At 37.7% G+C, this 22,338-nt stretch overlaps 10 protein-coding genes across 10 annotated transcripts; 6 read left to right on the top strand and 4 right to left on the bottom strand.

Moving 5' to 3' along the window:
- Nucleotides 1-20: 20 nt before the first annotated feature.
- On the top strand, nt 21-2,285 carry DSL1 (Dsl1p; the record flags this gene model as incomplete). Its single annotated transcript, XM_033912811.1, has 1 exon — nt 21-2,285. The coding sequence occupies one exon, from the start codon at nt 21-23 to the stop codon at nt 2,283-2,285; it is 2,265 nt and encodes a 754-aa protein (XP_033768702.1).
- A 270-nt stretch (nt 2,286-2,555) lies between these two features.
- On the top strand, nt 2,556-2,777 carry ATX1 (copper metallochaperone ATX1; the record flags this gene model as incomplete). Its single annotated transcript, XM_033912810.1, has 1 exon — nt 2,556-2,777. One exon carries the CDS (start codon nt 2,556-2,558, stop codon nt 2,775-2,777), a length of 222 nt encoding a protein of 73 aa, XP_033768701.1.
- Nucleotides 2,778-2,957: 180 nt separating this feature from the next.
- On the top strand, nt 2,958-3,527 carry LTO1 (ribosome biosynthesis protein LTO1; the record flags this gene model as incomplete). The annotated part of the gene is made up of 1 exon (XM_033912809.1): nt 2,958-3,527. One exon carries the CDS (start codon nt 2,958-2,960, stop codon nt 3,525-3,527), a length of 570 nt encoding a protein of 189 aa, XP_033768700.1.
- A 334-nt stretch (nt 3,528-3,861) lies between these two features.
- ORC5 (origin recognition complex subunit 5) lies at nt 3,862-5,301 on the bottom strand (the record flags this gene model as incomplete). The annotated part of the gene is made up of 1 exon (XM_033912808.1): nt 3,862-5,301. The coding sequence occupies one exon, from the start codon at nt 5,299-5,301 to the stop codon at nt 3,862-3,864; it is 1,440 nt and encodes a 479-aa protein (XP_033768699.1).
- Nucleotides 5,302-5,524: 223 nt separating this feature from the next.
- POL2 (DNA polymerase epsilon catalytic subunit) lies at nt 5,525-12,190 on the bottom strand (the record flags this gene model as incomplete). Its single annotated transcript, XM_033912807.1, has 1 exon — nt 5,525-12,190. The coding sequence occupies one exon, from the start codon at nt 12,188-12,190 to the stop codon at nt 5,525-5,527; it is 6,666 nt and encodes a 2,221-aa protein (XP_033768698.1).
- A 372-nt stretch (nt 12,191-12,562) lies between these two features.
- YIF1 (protein transporter YIF1) lies at nt 12,563-13,513 on the top strand (the record flags this gene model as incomplete). The annotated part of the gene is made up of 1 exon (XM_033912806.1): nt 12,563-13,513. One exon carries the CDS (start codon nt 12,563-12,565, stop codon nt 13,511-13,513), a length of 951 nt encoding a protein of 316 aa, XP_033768697.1.
- Nucleotides 13,514-13,801: 288 nt separating this feature from the next.
- On the top strand, nt 13,802-14,854 carry PDR17 (phosphatidylinositol transporter; the record flags this gene model as incomplete). Its single annotated transcript, XM_033912805.1, has 1 exon — nt 13,802-14,854. One exon carries the CDS (start codon nt 13,802-13,804, stop codon nt 14,852-14,854), a length of 1,053 nt encoding a protein of 350 aa, XP_033768696.1.
- A 274-nt stretch (nt 14,855-15,128) lies between these two features.
- IST1 (Ist1p) lies at nt 15,129-16,128 on the top strand (the record flags this gene model as incomplete). The annotated part of the gene is made up of 2 exons (XM_033912804.1): nt 15,129-15,155; nt 15,262-16,128. 2 exons carry the CDS (start codon nt 15,129-15,131, stop codon nt 16,126-16,128), a joined length of 894 nt encoding a protein of 297 aa, XP_033768695.1.
- A 137-nt stretch (nt 16,129-16,265) lies between these two features.
- On the bottom strand, nt 16,266-19,454 carry PIK1 (1-phosphatidylinositol 4-kinase; the record flags this gene model as incomplete). Its single annotated transcript, XM_033912803.1, has 1 exon — nt 16,266-19,454. One exon carries the CDS (start codon nt 19,452-19,454, stop codon nt 16,266-16,268), a length of 3,189 nt encoding a protein of 1,062 aa, XP_033768694.1.
- Nucleotides 19,455-19,938: 484 nt separating this feature from the next.
- LYP1 (lysine permease) lies at nt 19,939-21,777 on the bottom strand (the record flags this gene model as incomplete). Its single annotated transcript, XM_033912802.1, has 1 exon — nt 19,939-21,777. One exon carries the CDS (start codon nt 21,775-21,777, stop codon nt 19,939-19,941), a length of 1,839 nt encoding a protein of 612 aa, XP_033768693.1.
- Between the last annotated feature and the right edge of the window lie 561 nt (nt 21,778-22,338).

The following is a 22,338-nucleotide window of genomic DNA, read 5'->3' as shown; positions in this document are numbered from 1 at the left end:
ACATAATCCATCGATTGAATATGGAGTCCTTCTTTCCCGATAAAGGTGAAATAATACGCGAGTTACTGAAGGATCCTTTAATAATTAAAGATGACAGCAAAAGGATCAATGGCAGTGAATTGCAGCTTGATTCTAGCGACTTATTACAACGCGAGGCCCTTCTAGCTAATGAACTGAATATTTTAGATAATTTGAAAACGCTCTCAAATCTCATAAAAGAAGTCAAAGCTAATTTGCATCTACTAGAGCTAGAAAACTGCTACTATTCGTTACAATCTTTGCGAAAAAAGATGCGTAATAATGCAGCTTTTCTTAAGCAAAGCTTTAACTTCCAGCAATCAATTTCTATCTATGTTGATACATTACACTTAGAACTTGTTACTGCGTTGTATAAAATTCTTACCAATGGGTTTTGGAAGATTACCGAGAATTCCATCCAATTTACATCCACATTGGAATGGGGTAAAGACAATGTTCATATTGAGTATGACACGTTTATGGATTTTGTGGCCCAACAGTATTTTCCACAGGGTAGTTTGGACAATCAAGCTTGGTTCATTTTAGATATGGCCAATGCTAACTCTCAAGAGCAGGTAAGAGCAAAATTGAATACCATTATAAAGGATTATATGAATCTTTCCAGCATTGTAGGCATGATTAAAAGTTCTATATTTATATCTGGAAGAGAAATTTCATATGAAAACGAAACCGACATGCTCATGTTTTCCAAATCTTCGCATGGCCAAAATAGTGTATCTACTGCATTAACAAGTTTTGAAGCAGTATGCGATTTCATATTGGACAAATTGGTCTTTAGAGATAGGAAAACTCTAAGTTATGAGCTAGGACCCTTGTTCAATACAGAGTTTACCAAATTTGTGAAAAATAATGCATCGATAATTTTAGAATCACTAGATTCTCCGCTAAAAAATCTGGTTTCTGTCATAAATAACAAACTAACTAGATTAGCCTCAGAATCAGAAGTCGCTAATTGGTCGTATTCTGGGAAAGAGATTCAAGATTTGTTAATGAACAAACAATTATACTATAATTTATTACTGGATAAAGTCCTTGAGTCACATATTAGTGAGATAAGAGATATATTCGAGGATCCCAAAAAGAGCTGGCAAAATTTAGACGTAGTTGAGCTCGTACGTGTTTCTGGCAATATAGATGCGATGAACGAGAAAATTGGAAAAAATGACACGAATGTACAGAATGAAAAGGAACATCAGACTGCCGCATCCAAAGATGATGATTGGAATTGGGAAGTAGATGATGATGCCGATGCATGGGGTGATGAAATTGACGTAAATATTGACGATGAGGAAGAAAAAACAACACAAGAGGTGGAAAAAGAACCGGAAGAAGAAGAAAATGCCTGGGATGAAGCCTGGGCAATTGAAGAAAATATAGATGATGCTTCCCTAGAAAATGGGAAGAAACCATTCAAAGTTCATGATGTAGGATTACTCAATAAAGACCACATTGACGTCACGCAGTTGCCAAAACTATTCTTGGCAATTTCACAAAATTTCAAGAGCGCCTTCACAGATAGTCATGTTGATGAGCAATACTTCGCGTACAAATACAACCTTTTGCAGACATCGTATGTGGCTATGTGCACAACCAATTTCTCTCACAACTGGTGCCAATTATATGTGGATATGAGATATCTAATAGAACGGGATGAAAACCTATATAGAATAAAGGAATTAACAAGGAACGTGTTGGAAACTAGACTAAATATGAAATATCGTATTGTCTGCAAACTAATCAAGCACCAGTTGACCGAATTTCGCGAGAACGAAAGAAATCCATCGTGGGATGCTACCATCGAAAAGCTGCTACCTTATATCTCAAAGGAAATAGTTCGTCCACTGGAGAAAATAAGAGGTGAAGAAGGCTCCCGTTACTTGTTGTCTTTTTTAAACTTTTTGTACAATGATTGCGTGACAAATGAAATCTTGAAATGGCAGATCATCTCTGAGGTCAATTCGGAAAATTTGGGTGAGCTTGTGTCTTTATTGGTAAACAACACCGATATACAATTATTAACGAAGGAACCCAGTTACAAAAAGATGAGAGAAAAATTTGCCATTATGGGCAAGTTTCTACCCTTACATTTAAAAGAAATTATGGAGATGTTTTACAATGGCGATTTTTATCTTTTTGGGACAGACGAACTGATTCAATGGATAGAATTATTATTTGCCGACACACCCCTACGAAGGAATGCTATTGATGACATCTACGAGATCAGAGGTGCTGCCCTAGATGATTAAAAAATATCTAAGTGTAGAATAGGCTACATAATCATGTAATGCATGTACATCTTGTGTTACGTATGCGTAGGTTGTAGGAATAATGCCATATTTTTTTTTTTTTCAGTATTTGAATAGATTTCACGTGGTGCGGTAGTTTTTTTTGCTTTTTTGGGGGGTGCAAAGCTGACACATCTTGTAGTGCATTTTTGAACATTCCTAAAATGACTTGGACCTGGTAACATCACAGGATCAGATTTCAAATAGCACAAGGAAGGACTAGCGTGCAAAATGGTAGAGGTGAATCATTATCAGTTCAATGTCGTCATGTCCTGCTCGGGATGTTCTGGTGCAATCAATAAGGTTTTGACAAAATTGGAGCCGGACGTTTCCAGAATAAATATATCACTTGAAAAGCAATTAGTAGATGTATATACTACGCTTCCTTACGATTTTATTCTGGAAAAGATAAGGAAAACCGGGAAAGAAGTTAAATCCGGGAAACAGTTGTGAATGAAAGTGAAAGAAGCCAGTTTTTTATTCTATTTTGTATTCTTCCTGCTGTAGTTACTTAAGTAGATGATTATTATTCTCAAAAACAAGCTTACGAAAAAAATCTATTTCTATTATTATTTCACTCATTCTTTTCTCTAAGTATTTAGCCATTTGCCTTGTCAGTATGATCTTACTAATATGAAAATCAAAATAAATTTGTTTAAATCGCTATCATGTTCAAAGAATAGACGAAAAGTGCACGCTACTGAGCAAATGAAAATGGATTTTGATAACCTATTGAACCTGGAAGAACAGTATTACCAAGAAGGTTTTCAAGAGGGCCAAAATGAGAATATAAAGCAAAGCTTTCTGGAAGGCAAACAGTATGGCCTACAAGTAGGATTTCAAAGGTTTACATTGCTGGGACAAATGCAAGGTTTGTGTGATGTCATAGAATCATATGAACTGCATAGTCCCATACTCGAAAAGAATATACATACTATTCGTACTTTAATGAAAGGTCTAAAAATGAATAATGATGATGAAAGTGTGATGGCGTTCGAGAAGCTGCTGGTAAAATTAAAGAATAAGTTTAGAACTATTTTGATAACCCTTCAACGATTAATTAAAGATGAAAAAAAATCCGCCGTGACGTTTGAAATCTTTGAAGACGTTTCAAGGGCCATTTCTGGAGAAATTAGAGGTTTTGTAGAAAACGAGGACATCGCTAAGAATAAGGTTGCGCAAGATCAGGCCCAATCCTGGTAAGAAATCAAGAGAAGAAAGTTATGAGATGACTGGCCGCCAAGAAAGAGCAATGGAATAAGTAATTTTCTGCGGCTTGGTTTCCCCTTTAGTTGTTTTGGCCATCCGGTACAGTGCTTTTAATAGTTTTTTAATGGATCGAGTTAATAATGGTTATACTTTCTGAACTTTGATTGCCATGTCCGAGAAAGGACGTTTTTGGTACGGACAGAAAATATACAGGTTTACTTGGTAAATAGTGCATTCAATTTCACGATATATAAATATTTATATAAGGCAGTGATATAGTTAATGTCCCGAATGTATCCTGAACGCTAGATATATTACAGAGAGATAATCATTCATGAATATCACTAAAGTAATCGCCGATGTCAAATTGAACGGATTCTGATATTTCCTTGATAATTTCCCAAGGGACGTTTACTTTCCACCTAACTTTAGGACTCAAATAATCGATATTCTTGTTCATAGTTGTAGCTATTAGTTTTAACGTATGCAATTCTGATAAATTTTGAAAGACCTCGATATTTGCTTTCATTAAGGATTCCTCACGAAGAGCAGATAGAGAACCACTCTCCGCCTTACCTTGCATAGGGAAAATAGCTTGAAAAATTGCCAAAAGTCTTTCAATAGCAAACAAAGAAGGCTGTAAATATCTTGGGTTGACTTCCTTCTTTTTTCTTCGTCCATAAGCCGCCCTACCTTGTATGATACGTGTTTTCCTTGAAAAGATACTTGCATCGTATCTAGGCTCCAGGTACGAACAGATATATGAGGCTATAAGTAGATACTTGGAGATTATTGATAAATCATACGTTTGACTGTCCTTAAGGTCATCATGATTTATGGTTATGGCACTCTCACCTTGTCCATTTGTATTTAAATCATCATCTGTGCTTAAAAATAGTTTGATGGCACTTTTATAAAGAGTCAGCGGTTCAAATATATTTTCCTTAGTAATGCGAGACACATATTTGGGCCATTTGAAGTCAATCAAGTCATTCAATGCAAATATATCATTGCCGGTATAAGAATGAAAAGCCTGTACAATTAAGTGAATAAAGTTTGCGGCCACATTTTGAAATTCATCGTCTGTACAATCAGTTATCTGCTCTTCGATAATACGCTTACGTAGGCAAGAATCCTCCACTAGCTCGCCACATCTAGACATCACTAATATAGTAGAAACTTCATCCACGTTATATCTCGGAAACATGATGGTTGGAATGCAGTGTGTAGAATATCTTTGCAAGAAAGATGTCTCTAACATCGTGTAAATGAACTTTAGATTAATTTTAGAATCCCTTGGAAGTAATTCATTCAGTTTAATATATTTGTTAAACAATGCTGCGTCTAAATCCTGTAAACTATCGAAGCCATCCAATATCAAGAATAAGCAAGACTTTTCTTGCAGAGACTCATATTGAGCAAAGATATTATGCAATGTCTTTACTAAAAGGAATGGTTCTTCAACTTGTAAAGGATCGTAGTCTGTCGTGGGAATGTTTGGATATAGGTTCTTCAATTTATACTGTACAGTACGCGCTATCGCCTGCAATAACGGTTTCCATGAAACCAACTCAACAGGTTCCAGCCATACCGCATGCAAGTTTGGATTAGCATTGAAATATTTCTTCAAAGTGTGCGTTTTCCCTGTTCCACTATAACCTTGCAAAATTAAATTTGAAGGAGTAATATCCGGATCAGCAGAAATATACGATGCCAGACAACTGGTTTGATATTCCCTAAAATCAATTTCCGGAGTGGCCACATTCATTGTATTTCCCAAAAATGCTAAGACGAAAACAAAAGAAAAGTACTTATAGTTGTAATCACCAAAGAGGAGTATTAATTATGTTTCAAGAATTACTTTTTCGGGTATGTATATCTGTATATAACTACAGAACAAACTGAAAATGCTCTTTTGCCTTTTCTGTTTTTTTTTTCTTTTTTTTTTTCCATGTTAAAAAAGTTTATGAGTATCGCGTTATATTGATCATTCAGATGCTCAAATCAGCAATGGAACTCAATAATATATCAAAACCGTAATACTTGGCTACTTGTTTGAACACATTTAACTTTTGAACAATGCTTTCCCTGGGGAGAGTTCCTTCCCACGCGCCGGCACAGGGGCAGTGTGCACTCATGTAGTCACGTTTCACTTTATGGCATCTGGAGCATCTCAAATCTTGAATCAAATAAGATTCAATGTCGGAACGTAGTTTTTGAATCAAGTGCTCTTGCAATAATACTTGATTAAAGGCTTTATGGCATCTAACACATGAAAAAATAGATTCGGGGGCTGCCTTACAAAAGTCAATATCAGAAAGGAAAAAACAGTATTCACATAGAAAATCCGGCACCACTAGACTTAAACTTGGATCTCTGAATTCGGCTACTTTAGCGAACTCACGCAATTCAAATATTTTTAGTAGTTCTTTCCTCAAAGTCCTTATTTCTAAAATTGTACTTTGTGAAAGTAACATGACATGGCAGAGTGATTTGACAAGTTCTAAAAGAGGATTTTTCACATTCAAATGAGAACCAGGAAGAACAGGGATAACATAGTCTGCTTCATATTGTGGATCTAAAATGAATTCTTGCTGATTTCTGAAAAGCTTTTTAATTCTTTTCATTAATGGTTTGTAAAAAAGGTGTGAAAACCCATTCAATGAGTTTTCAACATCATCTTCCTTATCTTGCTTTTTGATGTTAACTATTTGAGTAGGTCTTTGCGTTCCTGAATTCGATTTTAAATAGTTCTGCTTCGTCTTTAGCATACTATCCAAGATGATCATCATCCAATCCTCAAACTCTGGTTGATATATTGGCGACAGAAACTTCTTTAGTTGCCATTGTGAAAAAGCTGTATAATCCTGCTTTTCTTTTTCCTCTATTTCAATGCATGCCAACCCGCTGAAATTGAACTTATCCATCCATATTAACAAATCCCAATAACGTTTGATATTCAAATCCAAATAACTAAACATTGGATTTGTTCTAACTGCCTTCATCATATATTGACTGTAGGCGTAGCAGTTTTCAGGTGAGTACTTGTTTGTCTTGACTAAGATTTGATTCCTGTCTGCATAAACAATAGTTGAGCCAAGCGCACTAAATTCATTTACTAACTGAAGTAACGCTTTTTTCGTTAAGTTATGAACGTGATATCTTAGTAACCCGTCAAATAGTTTTGCATTGGGGTTTTGAACCCACCTTGCTAGTGAATTGACCAACAAATCTGCAGTTCCATTTCCCTTTAAGGCCTCATCCCACCATTCCTTTAGGATGCCTCTCAAAACATTCAAAGCATCATTAGAAAAGGCGTCCTGCACGAACTCAGATGGCGAGTTACTACTAGCATTTTTATCATCTATACCCATATTATTGTTAACTAGATCACTACCTTCGGCATCATTGATCAGTGCTGATGTCAAAATAGTATTCACTGTCAAATTATCAACACCAACATCGAGAACGACATTATCATATACACCTGAGTTATTAATTTCAGGAAATTCCGAATCGTTCATGATCCATGATGTATTTAAATCAAAGTCGTTTTGAATGCCCCCGTGATCTGGCAATGGGGATTTCTCATTCCACCAAAGCACTATGTTCTCCCGTTTTAGCTTTCTTGCATAGAGGACATCAATAACATAATCCATGCTATCCAGCTTTAAATTACAGATTGGAATGTTACTATATTGGGATAATTTAATCAAGTGAGAAATCCAGGAACCACTGGATAAAACGTGATTAACTAGTTTCTTTAATAATGTTGGTTGCCAGTTTAATTGAGGCAAAGAAATTTCATTTAATGAAAGCTTAACAATGGGCATCTGATTTAAAAGGCGGATTGTGCCTAAGAGCTTAGTGATGAACGGTGATTGTAGCAAAAGTAGAAACTGTAGACCCTTTTCTTCTTTTAATTTAGTAGTTTCCTGAGATAGCCTTCTGTACAATTTTGAGATATCCGTAAAATATGCAAACTCAAAATTGACATCCTCTTTGATATCAACTAAGTAAGAAAATTTGTCTATTTTACCCTTCTTTTTTTCAAACATTTGTTTGTAGATTTGTTCCAATGATAGAACGCTTATTTCCTGGGCCTGATTGGATGGTTTTAATACTAATATAGTAACGGTGTCCCCCCATGACTTGAATAATGAAAAAAATTCATATCCAATCGATGTTGGGAAATGTAGTAGGTAGCTAACATCCATTGAAAATCCACTCAGGTACCTTTCATTCTCTGCCATTGAAAGATCCTTCATTTCGAAACCCTGTTGTATTCCCTTACCTAACGCACCCATCGCTTTTGAACGGAATGTTACTGACGCACCCAAATCCATGATTGCTCTTTGATGAGGCGTGACAGTGCCCTCAAATACACCAAGTACGTTTTCGTCGTTGAAGATACTAGTGCAATTTTCCTTCTCTTCCAGAAAGACAGATTCTGGTAGAATAATTTTGAATAGCTGACCGATTGTGGGATTAGACATTTTGGGATTATTTGGCAATGATGCAGAAGATTTTTCAATAAGGCAGTTCTTAATCTTTTGTAATGGCATCACTCGAGTTTTGAATTTCATATAAATAGTTTTTGGTATATGGAAGGTGATGTTCTGGACTTTGCCATTAATTGTTACGAATACTTCCAAAACCCCTGGCTCTCCCGATTCCTTATACTGCAGGACCTCCCAAGTGGAGTTTGCATATGATTCAGCTTGCTTCCTAATCATGCTTCCAAGCGCACTTCTTTCACGGGAGCTGTTTGTATTACCAAATAATTGATCTCTACGCTTTTTATCTCTCGCCTGAATCTTCCATTTAATTTTTTGGTAATTTAGCCACCCAACGTAGTCCTCGTCCATAGAAGGAATTACTGAGGGCAATACCAGTGGGTCTTCTTCATTTATCAGTTGATTTCTTTTTCTCTTGGATCCACTTTTCTTTTTAGTAGTTCTCGCAAATTTGATTCTGGCGCTCTGTTCTTCTGCAGTTGGCTCAAACAAATCCTCGATGTCCTTTATTTTGCCCATTGTTGGTACGTTCTTTGTCTTGGAAAAAAATTTGTTCAGTGATGTCTGCTTGAACTTATCCTCCTTTGTAGCAATTTTTCTTTTTAGCCAATCTGGATGTTCTACTCTTGGAACAGGATTAGAAACCCCTTGTAATGCTGCTGGAATAGTAATTATCTTTTGTATGGCGGATCCAAGTCTTTCTCTATAATAACCCCAATCAATAATGGTTCTGATATCCAGATCTTCCAGAGATGGATCTAATGTCCACCGCCTTAAAAAGGATCTCTTGATGGGAATCTCCGCCGAAAATATTGCGACTGGAATGGCTCGTTCGGTAACAGGGGCGTTGAAAGGTTTTGAACTAATAATATATTTACATTGTAGACCTTTATCCTTTACCATATCCTCACCCAAAAAATCTCCCAATCTCCTTGCTGTTGTAATAGAAGTGGACTTCTGCCCTTCATATTCCTTTAATGTTTTTGACATACTTCTATTTTCACAAATTAAACTGACCAAATCTTCATCTTCTAACATAAGACCATGCGAGTCAAGAACGTCTAACCAACGATTACATACACTTGCCACAGCATTGTAGCATCCCTCTAATGTATCGCCTTCCAAAAATACTTTGAAAATATCACTTTGAAAATTTTTTATAAGTTGTAACTCACCACGCCTCTTCAACTCAAAACCTTTCAGTTCAGCAAGTGAGCCATCTTCATTGAAGACAGCATATCTTTTCTTGATACCTTTTCCTTCTTCCTTGGAACTAGGCAAAATCATAGCTTTGTATGGTCCGTCAACTTCGAAAAAAATCGTGTTTTCACTATGGGTTTCATATATATAGTTCAATGGGTCTTTCAATTCTTGGTATTGATGATTTGTAAACTTTTGGTGGACCCTGTAATTTAGCATGGAACATGGGTATGAGAGGTAAAGCTTTTTACCATTTTCTAACGTAAAAAAGTAAGTTTCTGGGAAAGACTTTGGTAAGATACACCAAATACCATCTGTATCCAGTTCTAATGGTCTTCCTACCCTTTCTACTAAGGCCCTAGCCATTTGAATGATCGTGGCACCGGTTAAACACGTAATTCCCGCCATTTCCATAGAATACCAACGGGAGCCTTTTCTCATAACGTACCCATAAAACGAATTTAGAATAACTTTATGAGCTAATTGTAACGAATCATAAAGAACAATCATCTTTTTGGCTTCGTCTCTGGCATGCTTATCAGATGGGTCAATTTTGGATAAATTTCCCTTCCAGGTCTTGGCTAAACCTTTGAATTCATAACGCCTATCACGAAAAGATTTCACAGTATCGACATAGAACGGATTTTCCCTTTGGCAAACAATAGCTTCTCTTTCGACAATTTCTGACACTTTGACCCTATGATAAACTTTTCTTGAATATTCAGTTAGACGTTTCTTTATGTGAATAACTTGGTCTGCGTAACTTAATTCATCAAACGTCAAAACTTTCTTTTTAGAAAACTTGTTTTTGTTGGGAAAGGTTTCATTTTGTAAAGCACGTTTGATCATATTATACTCATCCATCTTAGCGGGAAAAAATTCGCCCCTCCAAGCCCATTTTAACTTTCTTGCACAGGATTTGCCTGGTCTATTAAAGTCACAACTAGCGCAATCACGCTCTGTTTTGATACTATCTGGTTGTAATCTATTAGTAGTCATGATATTTGGGTACATAGAGGCAACATCTACATGATAGATCAAAGGTAGCTCGTTCCTTATATTATTTTCCTTCAACTCTAATAATTTCTGCGTTATCTGGTCTTTAATTTCCTCAAAATTCGTTACTTTATCCATACTGGCCTTATTTTCAACTTCCACACTAAACTTCAAAGCCTGTGGTAATTCTTGTAATAATTCATCAATGGCAGCAGGATCTATCTTGAATTCATTCTTCAAATCACTCCTAAAGACACCAGCTTCTAATGACTCCACATGTCCACCCACATAAGTCTCTGATTCTAAAAGATGTCCATCATAAAACCTTTCAATAGGATCTGTATGCTTATTCGGTAGGAGAATATTATGTTGGTAAGCTTGAACCATTAGCAGCATTTCACATAAAGTTCCAGTTCCCTTTCTCAATGTTTCATCTGGATTCAAGGGAATAATAGTACAAAGAGAAAAGATAAAAGGATGAACATATTTCATGTAAAGGTAATACGTAGCGACTGCATCGGAAACGGAATATTCAGAAAGGTGCTGTGGCTTTTCAAACGCATATGGCGTCATTAATTCGGGATCCAATTCTATCGGATTATAACCTAGCTTAGATTGTGTGACCGCTTTTAAACCCTGAGAACCTTGTGGTAAATAAGAATCACGCTTTACCCAACGGAAACAATCCATATGAGAGCAGTATGAGGACTTGTACTCACCCTCGGCATCTGGAGCAAAACCGATTTCATCGTACATATCCAAGCCGTGAATCTTACTCCTGTTGTGTATAAAAGGCCAATCGAAAAAGTCACCATTAAAGGTGGATATAACAGTGGGTCGTACGTCTCTTATATGTTCAAAAAACCTTTGTAAAAGAGCCACTTCATCGTTTTCGTTAAATATAGTGAAATAACCAGGATACTCCGGTTTCGGCGTATACTCAAAGTCTTCAATATCTTCAGAAATTATTTCTCTATTTGTTATTAAGAAACCTTCCCCATCAATCATATACGAAATCATCATTATTTGATCTACCGCGGAATCCGGGAATTTTAAAGGTGGTTTCGTGGTTTCTATATCAAATGCCATTACCACTGGGTCGGCGAATGCAATTTTCCTTGTATCTTCAATGAATCCCTGTTGAGTTACTTTATACCATTTACCGACTCTAATGTCCTTGTCTATAGATACTCGGACATGATACGGCACATCATATTCTCTAATATCTTCGATCAGGTGCCGGGCGTCAACTTTTTCTGTGCAACTTGCAGCAGCATTATATATATTTCTTTGCACATTATTGTTGGCATTATCCTGTAAGATGGGTCTCAATAGCTTCCTGGCTTCGAATAATTGATTTGAATTTACAAACGATAACTTAATAAGCGTCTTCTGCAACCCTAAAAGATGGTTATCCATGGTAAGATCTTCCTTTCTGATGATCTGTAAGCTTTTGAGACAAGATTCTAAGTATTTTTTCACCAGTTCTTCGACATCATTGACTCTTGATTCATCGTTACACGCAATAAAGAAGTACGGGTCATACACAACCGTCGACTTAAAACTTCCACCTTCTTCATCTAAAAAGTAGAAATCAACTCCAGAAATACCTTGATTAGTCGTTACGCGTTCTCCGTCATTCGAATTGCCGCCGCTATTACCGCCACCGGACAAGATTTCCTGAGATACCAGCGTTGCATGCATGTTCGTCAGCCACCCTACACGGCCTGGAATCTGATCTATATCCTTCGTATCAAACTTGCCGTTGTATTGCGGCGGTACGTATCTTTCAAACCCCATCATCGAATCGATGTCATCGATCTTACTGGCCTTTAACAGCTGTTGCGCGCTAAGCGCATAATTGTTTGAGAGTGTGTTGTACTTGTTGCTGGTTGAATATCTTGCAGTGGAGGACCCTCCTTTGTTCTTTCCCTTGCCAAACATTATATGCTTGTTCCTTGAGGGTATTATCTTAGTAAAACGTGCTCCTCCATCAGCATTTTATCTTTTTAATAGGTCCTCTTCCTAGCTAAAATGGTAGATGTTAGAAGAAATTTACGCGTTTCTGTTACCCTGCCCGAAAATAAACCATTCTGACAATTCAAATGACAATAAACTTGGGCCTTTAACCAACACAGGCAGCATTTCTGTTCCTTTCCCTCAGTACTAGGACAGTATATCCGAGACTCTGTATCAAAAGCCACATTACGCACCAGAGCAGTTGTTTTGCTTACTATTTACCTTTTTGACTCCTCCATAGTTGGTCCTTGCTACTGAGCATCCATAGCAAAAGAAGAAAAAGAAAGGTATACCAAGATGTCTTATAATCCGTATGCGTATGCAACAAGTGAGCAGAATGGCGTTAATGACCGCTTTGCCCACACTGCACAACAGCAACAACCAATGCAAATGCCGAGGAACATGCCCGTTAATGGCCAAGTTAATGCGAATGCAAATGCAAATGCAAACGTAAATGGTGGTGGTGGCGGTTTCCCATTCCAAGATCCTCGTGGTTCGATGGCGTTTCAACTAGGACAGAGTGCATTTTCTAATTTTATTGGCCAGGACAACTTCAACCAGTTCCAAGAAACGGTCAATAAAGCCACTTCAAACGCTGCCGGCTCTCAACAAATTTCCACGTATTTTCAAGTTAGCACCCGTTATGTGATCAATAAATTGAAACTAATTCTAATTCCGTTCCTTAACGGTACCAAGAATTGGCAACGGATTATGGACTCTGGCAACTTTTTGCCACCAAGGGATGACGTGAACTCCCCAGATATGTACATGCCTATCATGGGATTAGTTACCTACATTCTCATCTGGAATACACAGCAAGGTCTGAAGGGTTCGTTCAATCCCGAGGACTTATACTACAAACTTTCTTCTACTCTAGCGTTTGTCTGCTTGGATCTATTCATCTTGAAGCTTGGTTTGTATCTATTGATCGATTCTAAGATTCCAAGCTTTAGTTTGGTCGAACTGTTGTGTTATGTCGGTTACAAATTCGTACCATTGATCCTCGCTCAGCTTTTGACCAATGTGACGATGCCATTCAATATGACTATTTTAATAAAGTTTTACTTGTTTATTGCCTTTGGCGTATTCCTACTAAGATCCGTCAAGTTCAATTTGCTAAGTCGCTCCGGTGCTGAAGACGATGATATACACGTTTCCATCAGCAAATCAACCGTCAAGAAGTGCAATTACTTCCTATTCGTCTACGGCTTCATTTGGCAAAACGTTCTAATGTGGCTAATGGGGTAATCTTAATCAAAGAGATCGAAGAGAGAATTTAATTTACATATACGCATTCCTATTATCAACAGCCAATTTGTTAAATATTTATATACTTTTATTCCCACGTCATACATTCCGTATTTGCTTTTTCTTCTTATTTTTCTCTTTGTTCCAGATTGAGTGGAAAAAGAACAATAGAGGGATTAAAATTTGTGGGAAAAATCACGCTTTAAAATAGATTTTAATTTACACGATTTTTTTTAAAAAAAAGACCCTGGAAAATCACACAAAGAAGGCACAAAGAGAACGACAACAATGGGTCTTTTTTCAAGAAAACGGGATCATACGCCTGCTGTGCCTAAGGAGAAACTTATTCCATGTGATAAGATATTCTTGGACCCTCCTGCCAAGTATGGTAACGCAGCTCCACTAGAATCAATCTCCGAAGATCAAAATGAAAAATATAGAGCTGTCTTGGGACATTTCCAGGATGATAGCCTGGAATTGCCAGAAAACCTCAGTGACCTTGATAATGGGACACATGCCAATGCGAGACCCTTGAGTGATTGGGAAAAATTTTGGCTTTCTAGAGAGTGTTTCTTAAGGTATCTAAGAGCCAATAAATGGAACACCGCGAATGCTATAAAAGGCCTGACCAAAACCTTGGTGTGGAGGAGAGAAATTGGACTTACACATGGCAAAGAAGATAAAGAACCTCTCACTGCAGAAAAAGTTGCCGTTGAGAACGAAACTGGTAAAGAAGTTATTTTGGGTTTTGATAACGCTAAAAGACCTCTATATTACATGAAAAATGGTCGTCAGAATACAGAATCTTCCTTTAGACAAGTCCAACAATTGATTTACATGATGGAGACTGCAGTAACTGTAGCTCCTCAAGGCGTGGAAAAGATCACGGTCTTAGTAGATTTCAAAAGCTATAAAGAACCAGGTATAATCACTGATAAAGCTCCACCCATTTCTATTGCTAGGATGTGTTTGAACGTCATGCAAGATCATTATCCTGAAAGGTTAGCTAAATGTGTCTTGATTAATATCCCATGGTTTGCGTGGGCTTTCTTGAAAATGATGTATCCATTCCTTGACCCTGCCACTAAGGCGAAGGCCATATTCGACGAACCATTTGAAAATCACATAGAGCCATCTCAGCTAGATGCTCTATACAATGGTCTTTTGGATTTCAAGTATAAACATGAAATTTATTGGCCAGATATGGTTAAGAAAGTTGATGATTTACGATTGAAACGTTTTGATAGATTTTTAAAGTTTGGGGGCATTGTGGGATTAAGTGAATATGACATCAAGGGCCAACATGACGAGTTAAGATATCCCGTTGATATGGTCATCTAATAACCATAATTAGAATATTTTTTGTTTTACGCTTCCCCGCTTCACACACATATATACCTAGACTCAGATGTACGTTTATATTGGCTGCTTATGCGCTTACAGCATTTTATATACTTTTATAATTGACTGAATCGGCATTTCGAATTCTATTGTTCTGTTTTTAAAAAAAACGCCTTTTCGATCTTCCAAAGGGTGTGAAAATTATAATATTGGTTTCAGCTAATCAGAACTAGTTAAAACAGACAAGTAGATAAGAGAATAAGACAAATCAAAAATGGCTCCTTCAATAATTCCGTTTAATGTATGTTTATACTTTATAACAACCTTTGAACAGCTTCAAATATGCAGGAGATCTAGAGTTTACTAACCAATGAAGGGTTCAACTATCATCCAAATTATTGTTATAGATCAAGCTTAAAACATGCTTGAAAATGTGTATTCAAAGGCTAAGATATGCACAAGATAAGCAACAAGCGATTGCCAAGCAGTCCCGGAGACAGGTCGCACAGTTGCTATTAACAAATAAAGAACAGAAGGCGCATTATCGTGTTGAGACGCTGATTCATGATGATATGCATATTGAGCTATTAGAGATATTGGAACTCTATTGTGAATTACTATTGGCTAGAGTGCAGGTAATAAATGATATTTCTACCGAGGAACAGCTTGTCAAGGAGCACATGGAAGATGGCATCAACGAAGCTCTCAGGTCCTTAATCTATGCCATTCTTTATGTTGATGAAGTCAAGGAACTTAGTCAATTGAAAGATTTAATGGCTTGGAAATTAAACGCAGAGTTCGTTAATGGAGTCATAACGGATCACATCGATGTTCCTGATAAGATCATGCAAAAATGCTCTCCCTCAGTGCCAGAAGAAGAACTAGTTGATCTGTATTTGAAGGAAATCGCGAAGACGTACGATGTGCCATATAGCAAATTGGACAATCCCTTGTCTTCGTCATCTTCTAACGTTTCGTCAGACTTCAATGGCCCCTCAGGAAATGTCAAAGATAACGACGAAGAGAGGCCTATCCTAGCCTTAGATAATGATGATAATGACAATGCAGATGCTAAACACCCTATCACTATTAAAAAGCCTAGACAGAATAGCGAAAATATAAACAACGAACTTAAGATTCCAAAAGATATCAAAAATGAAGTAACCGACAAAAAGCAATCAGAAAAGAAAACCACAAAAAGAAAGACTAAAAAAGAGCAGGAAAATGATGAACTGGACGAGTTAAAGAAACGCTTCGATGCTTTACGCAGATAATAAGGAATTTATATGTATACTTAACTAATCATATGTTTATTTTACTCTCATTCTTTTACCTTGCATTTGCTGAGTTAAATGTTTTATTGTTCTCGGCATAAATAAATATATATATTCTTTTAACTCGAATTCCTTCATCAACTATATATACCCTGCGTGATAAGTTGAAATTGGTCATATATTCTGGTGTAAATACTACCCAAAGATTTGCCTATCAAAAAGTTTTCTACGAAGTCATCAACTTCTTTTTCTGACAGGTCCAATTGGAACCTTTGTCGTAGTTGTACACTCGTTTGTTCGCCAGCATCGAAACAAGGCTGCATGTTGTCCTTTTGCATGATCTCACACATTGATACAATTTGATCAGCATACTTTCTCAAAGCTTTAAATGAACTTTTCGTCAGTTCAACAAACTTTTTAAAAGCTTCCCCTTCTACTCCTCCTAGCAGTTCAACATATTCGTAAGTCAGTTTAAACGGTGCAGCTTCAAACCCCACTGAGCCAGGTGAATTCGATAGCATAAACCCAAAGTCGATGTGACTTACATGGCCCTCGTTATCGATCATAATATTACCGTTGTGTCTATCTTTAACCTGCAAGAGATAGCAAATGACAGAATATGCGGCTAACGAGGAAGCAAAGTTGTCCTGTGCTCTTCTATACTTAAAACCATTTGGATTACCAAAAGCTCTAAGGAAGTGATCATTCAGAGAGGCAATACCACCCTTGTCATCCAGTTCCGCATCTTCGATCATTTTTTTGGTTAAGGCCTTCTTAATACTATGCACGGACATAGCATTTGTGATGGTCTCCACAAGTCCCGTATTTGCACTAGTAATTAAAATTTTCATTCTTTTAACCCAAACGTCAACTTTTTCTTTAACCCAAATATTGGCCATTGCTTGAATCATCTGGTATGCAAATGCCTCCTGTCTCAAATCATCACCCGTCTTAGCGATTACAGAACATAAATCCCAGTTTTCGAAGTGGCCATACTCTGAAGTTTTTCGTATCCGCTCTTTCTTTGTGGCCCAATCCTCACCCAGATATGAAGTATCGATACCACCTGTCATTAGATCGTTTTCCAATTTTCTCTCACCTGCCATCCCATGAAGGGCTTCCAAATCATGATAACCAAATTTATCCTGCACCTCCTTCATTGATGAAATAATTTGGGCGCGAATCTGTTTTGTACTTTCTGATAACTGCTGTGGCGACTTATCTAATTGCGCTAACATAACAGCTGAAACTCTCATCTGGTCTGCTAAAGCGTCAGTTTGACTATGGATTTTTTTGCTATTAATTCCATTCTCAATGAGTACTTCATCTAAGTTCGAACCAAAGTTCAACTCTGGGCTTCTGTCTTGACTATCATCAGATAAAATTGGAACACTTGCAGCACTCTGTAATACTAAAGCATTTCTATACGCCTCATCATCAGTTCTGTTTTTGACTTTTACCATTGACATATCACCCAAATCTTCCTCTTTATTAACTTCAGTTCTAACTTGGGCTGTAGAGGCCGAATCATTCCTTGAAGTATCGGATAAATTTTCATTACGGGATATTCTGTTGTTAAACGTGCTGTTATCATATACTGAAGATCGAGTGCTTATGCTAGCAAGAGTACTCTCATTTTTGTTATCGTTGTCCTTTCTATTCATATAATTCAAATCAAATATTAAGCCTCCTTGGTTACTATTGATCTTCTTTAATAGCCTTTCATTGGTTTCGCTTGTTGGATCAAAATCAAATTCGTCCCTCAAGTATTCTATCAGAAGTAAATATGGAACTTTTTCTGCAGAGTTCAAAACCTGTGCTTCATTAGCAGTAATAGTCACTAATTTATGCAACTTTCCTTTTTTATTTGGTGGTAATAAAGTCGGGATATCCACTTCTGCTGGTAGGTCTCTATTTAATAGAAATAACTCTGCGCGCAAGGCACTCAATCTGGCTTCTGTCGGTACTCGAGCTAACCTTTGAGATATTGTTTCTAGTGCAATGGCAAATTGTGTCTCACAACGAAAATAATTTGCTTTTAACATTTTAATTTTTGAAGTAGTCGATAGCTGAGTCAAGTCAATCTCTTGACTCAAAGAGGAGTTCGCCTTTTTACCTTTTTTGACTGCTTGGCGTGAAAGGGGTTGGGAATTAGTCCTGTTTAATTTGGGTGTTCCCTCCAAAGAAGCAAACGAAGCAGAAGATAGCCTTGGTTGAATATTATGCAGATCTGGCATAGAACTGGTGAATTGGTCGGAGTTTAGAGCGTCCGTGTCCTCCTCCGTTTCTCCACCAGTTTCATCGACATTGTTAGCATTTTCATCATTAAATCCCTTTGAAGAAACGTAATCACTTATTTTTCCATCTATAGTTTTTCCGGTTTTCAAGATGGTTTCATCCCTGTTGATATTTTTGCCATCATACGTTCTATGGACGTACGAATTATCCAAAAACTTGGGCTTGCGTTTTGGCAGTATGATTGAGGATGAGATTCGCTCTTCAAAGACTTGGTTACCTATATCATCTACGATGTCGAAATCCAATTTTACCTCACTATGTCTGGATTTCCTAAATGATGCATCTTCTTTAGTTTTTATTGGATCTATTAAATCTATCGGAGAAGTTGGAGTTGAGCTGCGGTTTGAATTGACTCTTTTGGATCTGGAGGTTTTCTTGTTTAGTAGGGTGTTTTTCAGGGTCATGTTTTTGGTGAAATCCTTCATTGCACTTCTAGCCAATTTGAAAACAAAAGCTTTTTGTCTTCCACCTTGAGATTCCACCAATGGCTTGGTGACTTCGCTTAATTGTGGCAATGCTATTGCCGACATAATCATAGAGGAAAGAACTAAGGCAGGTGCAACGTTTTCATGTATTTTAACATTTTTATCGTTACCGGAGTTCGTATTGAAAAGATTGGTTTGTAAGTTGTTTAAGACTCTCCTAGCCACTTGGAAACCATAAGAAGCGGGGTCAGTAGATAAATCCGTTAATAACGCCTGTAACTGCCAAAATGTCAGTAGTGCAAAATGAGGATTCTCCGCTCTCAACCTTAATAGCAAATCTTCTAAAGCCATTGACTCTGTCTCCATGGTGACCAGTACCTGTACTAGTTGAGGTATATAGAACTGTAGTTCGCTGTGAGGAAATGTGGCCAATTTCTGACATAAATAGTAATGAATACCAATATTCTCGGAATGCTTGCATAGCAACTCCACACAATTGTGAAGAGTGAATTCACTAGAGTTAATCAGTTTCAGTAACTGTTCATTTTTTTTTAGTTCAATGGTATCATCAAAGCTTTTCTTTGAACTGGATGCTTTATGCATAATGATGAGAACGGATTCTTAATAAAAACGAACGCTCACAATGAAAGAAGATGATAAGCTAATTAAAGATTTCCAGTAGGGTCCAGGGATTTTCTTAATATAGAAGTTACGTTTAAAAAAATGAAGGGTCTTCAGTATAAAATCCTATACTGCTCGATCTTCTCTACCGAATTTTTTGGTAGGGTTCTTTTGTTTCAATGCCAGAACACGAAAATGACAACAGTTGAACGTATCGTTTAAAATGACCTGGTCTATTAATGCTTGTCAGTATGTAAAGATGTAGAACTTATTTAATAGACCTGAATGATACAGTTGCCCTGAAGGTGAAAATGGCTACGTTATGATGTGACATATTATAAAGAGTGAATAATAAGCGGTGACATTATATATAAAGTGAAGGCAACTCCCTTAAAATATTCCCAGAGCCATTTTAAGTAATGAAACGTCTTTTTTCTATCTCGATGGCATGTAAAAGCTTTTATGACTATGCAACAGCGGCCCAGAATTTCTCCCATAAATTCTTTGGCTCATCGTCTTCCCATATGATGGCTTCGATTTCTCTTCTGTCGGAATCGATGTCAATATCTTCTAGTTTCCAAATAAATCTACATTTGTAATATATCTGGCAACCAATGAACACGACGGCCAAAAGAATCAAGGAGATGTAAGAGGTGAAAAACTCAGCGACTTTGAACGGACAGAACGCCTGGAACCCTTGGATGAATATGATGACAGTAACAAAAAAGGAAGCGTAATAAGCACCATAAGGCATTAACTTAGCCTTGAAGGGCAAATCATCACGAGAAATACCACGCTGCTTCAAAGCTTGCATGAATCTGATATGTGCCAAAGATATGAACAACCAGGCGCATAACCCAGCCAATGTGGAAATGTTGATCAACCAGTTGAATGCGGTATTCGCATTGTTGTTGACAACCAAGAAAGCCAAAAGACCCAATGCAGCAGTGCATAAAACTCCTAGGTATGGAACACCCTGTTTGGTGACGTATCCAAATTGCTTTGGCGCGTTACCGGTTTGGGCTAGGGAGTACAGAACACGGGAGCCAACGTAAACATTAGAATTAGCAGCAGATATGACCGTGATCAAGACCACAGCGTTGAAAATGTCCGGAAGAGCATAAGTACCAGCGTTTTGAATGGAAATGACGAAGGGGGATGACGCAATGACTGCGGAACTAGCAGATAGACGGGGTTCGTTGTATGGAACCAGTAGACCAATGAAGAACAAAGACATAATATAAAATAGTACAATTCTAAAGACGACTTTGTTGATAGCTCTTGGAACTGTCTTTCTTGGGTTGGCGGCTTCACCAGCGGTGATCCCGACTAGTTCAGTACCTTGGTACGTAAATGCAGCATTGATCAAAGAGGAAACCCAACCGAGAAAGCGGCCCTCATTTTTGTTACTGGAGATGATGCCTGGTCCCCAGGCGCCTGGATTTCTCCAGTACCTGAAACCGATGGGACCCTGGTGGGACCCACCACAGACAATAACCAAAGCGTATATCAAGTAACCCATAATGGCTAAAACTTTAACGGACGCCACCCAGAACTCAAATTCACCATAAACCTTGACAGGAAAGAAATTCATCAAGGTAATAAGTACCCAAAATATCGCAATCCAGGCCCCTAATGGGACTTTATCTGTCCAATACTCAATAACTTGGCCGATGACAGAGACCTCCACAGCATAAGTGATAGCCCAATTGAACCAGTACATGTAGCCATTGGAAACACCGAATGCAGGTGATAAGAATCTTTTCGAGAAGACAGTGATAGATGACGTCACGGGGATAAATGTAGCCATTTCACCAAGTGACTGAGTAACGAAGTAGACCACGGTACCCATGAATATATAAGCGATCAGGGATCCCACAGGGCCAGCATTACTCAAGGGGGTGGAGATACCAACGAAAAGACCAGTACCGATTGTACCACCCAGTGCAATCATACCGATGTGTCTTTGTTTCAAGGCCCTCTTCACATGTTTATCTTCATAATGGGCCTCTTCTTCATCCTCTTCGTCAACATCCGGCTGGTGAGAGACAATTTGGGACCTTGTCAATGAATTAGTCACCGAATTTACATCAGCAATTGCGTCACCTTCCAATAACCCATGCTTTTTCTTTATATTGTACTGTTTCTCGTCGATAGAGTACGGGGTCGTCTTATTACTTGTATCTATCACCTCCATCTCATGTTCTATCTGGTCTTCCGGTAACTCCCGTATGCTCTGCTCCCCAAAGTTGGTTTGTTTCTCTTCCCATTTATTGGACGTTATTATATTACTAAGCCTGCCCATATGTATGATGTATTGCGTTACTGTTGCAGGTGGTCCAGTCTCTTTGCTTTGTTTGTGTAAATAAATACCAGATGGGTCGCTTTTTTTCCAGTTCTCTTCCGTGTCCTTGTTAAATAGCAACCTAACAAAAGTGCTCAATACCGATCATCAATTATTTGCAAAATTTCCCATGGATTTCGGGTACTTTTTGCATTTTTTTTTTCAGCTTTTGCGAAAAAAATGCACACAGTCGCTAGTTTCTTTTTCCAGCGAGAAGGGAGATCAGTCATCGGCGCTCTCGCTTGCTGCGTACGTTTCTGGGGTAGGGTGCAGCCTCTTTTTACCCCACTACGTTCCGGGTATTGAAGAAAAGTGGTGTGCACTACTGAATCTTTCCACAATTATGACATATTCTAGGTCGTTGCGCACCCATGTAAGTTTAATATACTGTACGGACGGTATCCTTGCTCGTTTTTAATGCTTGCACTGGAGTGTAGGTTATAGCACAAAAACACAGTTGTTAAAAGGATTTGGCTTTCGTATACAATGATAATTGCATTTCACTGCCATTTGCGGTTATTT

This window comes from Saccharomyces paradoxus, chromosome XIV, assembly GCF_002079055.1.
Source record: "Saccharomyces paradoxus chromosome XIV, complete sequence".
Taxonomy (NCBI): Eukaryota; Fungi; Ascomycota; class Saccharomycetes; order Saccharomycetales; family Saccharomycetaceae; genus Saccharomyces; species Saccharomyces paradoxus.
This window is presented reverse-complemented; position numbering and strand designations above follow the sequence as displayed.